At 33.9% G+C, this 5,658-nt stretch overlaps 1 protein-coding gene across 4 annotated transcripts; it reads right to left on the bottom strand.

The window, feature by feature from the left end:
• Positions 1-368: 368 nt before the first annotated feature.
• Positions 369-4,835, bottom strand: LOC126706911 (uncharacterized). Of its 4 annotated transcripts, none has more exons than XR_007648759.1 (4): positions 4,691-4,835; positions 1,669-1,807; positions 862-1,555; positions 369-710 (listed from the first exon to the last, which is right to left on the bottom strand). XR_007648759.1 is itself a non-coding variant. In XM_050406487.1 (2 exons), exons 1-2 carry the CDS (start codon positions 1,774-1,776, stop codon positions 1,346-1,348), a joined length of 318 nt encoding a protein of 105 aa, XP_050262444.1. In that variant the 5' UTR covers positions 1,777-1,829; the 3' UTR covers positions 1,134-1,345. The 4 variants fall into 4 exon arrangements, 1 of the variants encoding a protein (XP_050262444.1); XR_007648760.1 differs by lacking the exon at positions 369-710 and adding an exon at positions 3,197-3,249 and having other exon boundaries at positions 1,134-1,555; positions 4,691-4,804; XR_007648761.1 differs by lacking the exons at positions 369-710; positions 4,691-4,835 and adding an exon at positions 3,050-3,190 and having other exon boundaries at positions 1,134-1,555.
• Positions 4,836-5,658: the final 823 nt, after the last annotated feature.

Here is a 5,658-nt window from a genome sequence, read left to right as displayed (position 1 = left end):
TTTGATGAATTTTTTTGTTTGGTTTTGTTTCTTTTGTGTTTATCTATTGAGAAATGATATTATATATTTGTTTGGAAGCTGAGAAAATGTGAGTATCAAGTAGAAAATGTGTTTTCTATAGTATTTTCAAGAACACAACCAAACACTAAAAAATATCTTTCAAAGTATTTTTTAAAATGTCACCAAACACATGAAAATATTTTATTTCCTAAAAAATATTTTCACCTGAAAATATTTTACACTTGAAAAACATTTTACATAGAACCAAACACAGCCTGGGTAATAAAAATATTTTCGTGAAATTACATGCTCAAATTTTGGGGTGTAAATAGAAAGGTCAAAAACTTCATTCTCGTTCAGATGAGTCATCAAACACAATAACAATTAATTATGTTCAAACTCCTGATAGGAAGAGATATCTCAATTGGCAAATACAATTAACTTTCTTGTCTTCTGCATGGGTAATCAAACATAAATAATGGGCATTTATCATTTCCAAATCCATGTAAATGAAGATACCAATATTAGGATTGTCCATGGTTCAGTCCGGGTTGGATTTGGGCCCTACTTAGACTTACCTCGATTCTGGCGGGTGTCAGAACATAGGATCTGCCGCTAACCGATAACTTCAACGGGTCGAAATAAGTTGGTTGTTCCACGAGTTGGATTTGTTTCGGTTGAAATCAAGAGAGGTAGCGACGATCGTGATTCTGACGAAAAACAACAAAGATCCAATGAGATCTTGCCGAATCTAGTGAAACTCACCAGATTTGGCGAGATCTAGCCAAAATATGGCTGAGATCTTGCCAAAGTTTGGTTGGATTTTTTTTATAAGCAAGAGGAAAGAAACTGAGACTCAACCTGTCAAAATCGAACTCTGAAGCCCCCGACCTGCCTTTAACCACTATAGTCACTAGATCAGATCGGTTCTTGTTAGTCACTCTGGGTGGGTCGATTTGTCAAATCCCTTGGACAGCCTTAACCTAAACTTCAAAATAGATAAAAATCTTTCCCCAAGAGCCTAACTACCTTGATAGTCGATAGACACGTTTTGCTTTATGGAAACTTAGACATTCCAGTGTCTGTGGGCTCTCCCATAAACTAGAGTTCATGGAGAATTTATAGCTAAATAATTAAAGAATAGAGTTTCATTTCAAAAAGCAATGAAAAGGGCTGTTGAATTAATATGAGAAACTTTCTAGTTATGAATCTGGAATAGAATCGATGGGCGATGCTGGATCAACATAAATGCCACTTCTGCCTCCCTGACTTGATTACTTCTCAAAATTAAATCCTAGTCAAGCTAGTGAGATTCCTCACTTTGTGACGATGCTTGAATTTGACTTTATTTATTCTTTTCCTCTTTAACTAAATGGATAGGATTCATGTCGGGAGAGAAGAATGAAGGATTCTTTAGAGTCACATAAGCCTTCTTGTAATCTGGTCTTGCAATCAAGCGCCCCCCTCTCATCTTTTTCTTTCCTCGCATATTTAGTGTCCGTACCTTTTCAACTTCGCAACCATATACTGATTCCAGAACCCTCTTGATCTCAGGCTGTTGAGAAATAGCATAACAAAATCAGGTTAGACAAGAAACATGGAAAATTGAGAATAACTAGAGACTAAATTTGAGCAATGGAAGAGACAGTAGACTTCCGTCTAAAGTACCTTTGATGCAGAAGGTATCGTTTTGATTAAAACATCTCTGTTGTTGTTAGAAGAAGGCCGCATGAGAAACTCAATAGGGAGTTTTGGGAAATGAACAACTTTCTCCATCTTTTTTCTTTATTAATCTGTCGCTTACTCCCTGCAGATAACACGATTTCTTTCGTTAGATGATGGTGTGGTAGAAAAAATTCACCTATAACAATTACAAAAACAAAGTTCTATTGACTATCAACTAAAGATGGTATGACTCATTACTATTAACAGAGGCAATGGAGTAATGTGGAATATCTTATCCTATGTATTTGGGATTTATGTGTGCTCAAATCAATTCTACTTTTGGGATAATTTTAGAAGTTCCAAGCGGTTCTCCATAAATGCAACTATGGCTAAACAAACTCCACTCTGATGATGAAGAATAGGGTCACAAATTTTCTATGGTAAAGAAAATTATACCCACCAAATAGTTGATTAAACAAGGAAAGGGGAGAATTTTTCGCCATAACTTGGCAAGAGAATGGCTAAGTTTGTATTGGACCTTGAAATATTTAATACCTAATTCTTCAACTTGGATTTAGATATCATAAATATTTCTAGAAAAGCTGACCTCCTTTCAACAGGCTATAGAAGGTCTCACTTGAGAAAAAGAATTCACTACAATCAACTAAAGTTCAAAGGACCCCAAGTTGAACAATTCTGCATTTTTTTTAAAGCTCAAGATACATTATACATATAAGGTCCAGTAGATAATATGTAAACTAAAAGAGATAGATATTTTTTCTTTAATAAAGGAGATTTATTATTCAATAGAAGAAGTGAAGTACAGTATACACAGAGGCTTGGAAACAAACAGAAAAAACCACAAGCAGCTTATTGCTGCAGAAACATTTTGAACAGCTGGCTGACACAGAGTAATTAGCTCCCTAAATTTTATTTATTGGTATGTTATACATGTACCTAGTAGGTCTTGAACCCATGACCTCACCCTCCACCTAGCACTTGCAAGGGGAGGAGGTGCCAGTTGAGCTAGAGCTCTATGGCAACACATAGTAAATAGCTCATTTTTTTTTTTTTTTTTTTCTGGGATAACATTGGGAACCTTTCTAAGGAATAGCCTTTAGACTTGCCTTTAGCCAGTAAAACCTACAGGCAACTAATCCCACCTGCCAGATTTAGTTGTCGCATAGTCCAATGGATATTCACCCTTGACAGGCTAAGTAGATAAGCTCATGCCCAGGGGTGACACAAAGTAGCTCTTAGAGCAGAGCAAGTAACTTTATAGCAACAAATCAGAAACTAATGACCCAAAAGCTACTGGGAAATTAGTTACATCTAACAGATTTTTCTGTTGCTATTAGAATCAGAAATTTTGTTTGAAATAGACCTCTTTCTATAGCCAATAATTGTGATAGAACAAAGCTTCCTCGGCTTTAAGACCATTGCCATGAATTCTGGAGTTCCTTTCTATTTAGACATGATAGATGTGAGCTGACCAAGCCACCTTAACAAGGACTATAGTGAAGGACTTCACCTTTCCAATTCTTAATGGACCACTCTGTCAGCATTCCAAGAGATGGACACTTCCTGCTATTTCACAAAAAATCAGGATCCTACAAAGATTTTCTTGAAAAGCTACAATCATAGCAGAGATGATTTCCACTTTCAGTGGCTGCTCCATAATAGCTAAAAAATAGTAGCAACCAACTCTGCCAAAAGCATATATTTTCAATACCCAAAGTAAGTTTTGTTTTTAAGAAATTAGTACGTTACACATACACCCAATGGATCTTGAACCCACCACCTTGGCATCCATCCCATAATTGAGGGATGAAGAAGTATCATTTGAGCTAGAAGTCATTGGCCAATCCCAAAGTAAGTTATTGCCTTATTGGAGATTATGTTCCAAATTTAACAAATTTGCAGAGAGCATTCTAGGAAGTTGCCCACTTATCTAAAATTGTTAAAACTTTAAAGGGAATGGGGAGAGAGGCAAAGAGCAGCATGTAAACCAAGAAAATATAAATAATATTTAAGATCATTCTACTGCATGACAAACCCAGCTCACAAAAAGACTTGTAGTATACATACTGCAATAGGCATGCATAAAATCAAACACCCCAAACAAATACGACTCTTCCTACCTTGTCATAAATCTTCACTTCCATGTTTTAAATTTACTTACAATGGTCACTCTTATCTGGTATTCAACAAACAGACACACACAAGACACGGGATTTCAACAATGTGTTCACAAAAGCCCCACAGATTTCGTATGAAAGCTCATCGACCCATTAACCACTGGAACAAAACTTTCCAAAAAAACTAAATTCCGTTCATAACTTTTAACTAAATGAACTTTCAATGTTCAAAGGTTGCAATGATTCTAACTGCACAGAAACTCAAAGTAACACCAAATGTTAAAGAGCCCCATAAACCACAACATTTTCTAGGTACAGATTTTTCACGCAGACCATTTTCAAAAAATTGCAAAAAACAGATCTTGCAAGGCACTCTTTGGTTGTCAAGAATAATAAATAATCTGTTATGTTTCAGTTTTGCCTATCCACAATTTTCTCCCTGTTATCCTAGGAACCAAACAGAATACACAAAGGAGAAATTTTAAAAATGAAATGATCATAGACAAATTTAGCCCTTTTTCTGAAATCTCAATATAATCAGATCAGTACAGTGAATCCCAAATTCAGAAAAGAACAGAACAAACCAAATTTTCAATAAATCAATTATACGTTTCTGTTTGGTTCAGAGAAAACGAGGGAAAAAGAAATGAAACCAGAGTTTTAAAAAAACCCATCAAGCTCCTATCAAAATAACTCATTTGTTTCAATCAAGATTTTTTTTTTTTTTTTTTTTTTGAGGAAAAACAAAGCATCAAATAGAATGATGAGACTGTTTCAAATTTGTTTTTAGATTTTGTTTATAATTTTCTTTTCTTTGTAACCAAACACTAAATAGTGGGTGAAGCAATTTAATCAGAACTAAGAGAGCTAGGAGGGACCAGAGATACCTTGTCACTGCAGCAGAGAGAGAGAGAGAGAGAGAGAGAGTAGCAGAGACTAGTGTAGGGTTTTAGAGAGGGTTTAAGAAAAAAGCTGGCTGGGTCAAAGATGTCAAAATAAGGAGTGGAAAATGGAGAAGTTATTTGGTATTTTATTGGACGTAAAGGGCCAAAATGGCCAAATACCACATTTTTTGGAAATTTTTAGCAAAAAAATACTGTTTTAGAAATAAATGGCAAATTACCACTTTTTCCAAAACTCGAGTTTCAGAAACTCGAGTTCCTCATTAGTTCTGCCACCATGGCACTGCTGAGTTGGATTTGTGCGATTAAAAAAAATTATGTGGTACAAACTCGAGTACCTTTTATAAATAAAATGCAAAAAAAAAAAAAAAAAAAAAAAAATTCTACGGTACTCGAGTTTACCAAACTCGAGTACCGTGTAAATTTTTTTTTTTGTTTTTGGTTTTGTTTTGTTTTTTTTTTTTTAGGGATAATCAACAAATAAACATAAAGATAAAAATAAGTAGCTTTTTTATGTTTTTATTTATTTAAATAGAAGCATTGTAAAATATAGAGATTTTAATTTCGAAATATGAATTTAATTTCTACATTAATTAAAATTGTTCATTGTTTTCTCATAAAAATTGTTCACTGTTTTCTGTATAAACAATTTCTACGATTTTGCAAATCTGCTTACTGCATTCATAAAATCTGTTTTTTTGCATTAATTAAAACTGTTCACTGTTTTCTCATAAAAATTGTTCACTGTTTTCTGCATAAACTATTTCTAGTATTCTGCATAAAATTATTTTCTCTTCAGCATTATTTAAAAAATTGTTCACTCTCTTTTATGCGTATATTATTTTCTGTTCACTATTTAAAAAATTATTCGCTATTTTCTCATAAAACACTTAGTGAAATCGTGTTTTCTAAATTTAAAAGCCAAATCTGAATGCTTTTTCATGTTTAAATTT

The sequence above is a fragment of the Quercus robur genome, chromosome 11, assembly GCF_932294415.1.
Source record: "Quercus robur chromosome 11, dhQueRobu3.1, whole genome shotgun sequence".
Classification (NCBI taxonomy): Eukaryota; Viridiplantae; Streptophyta; class Magnoliopsida; order Fagales; family Fagaceae; genus Quercus; species Quercus robur.
This window is presented reverse-complemented; position numbering and strand designations above follow the sequence as displayed.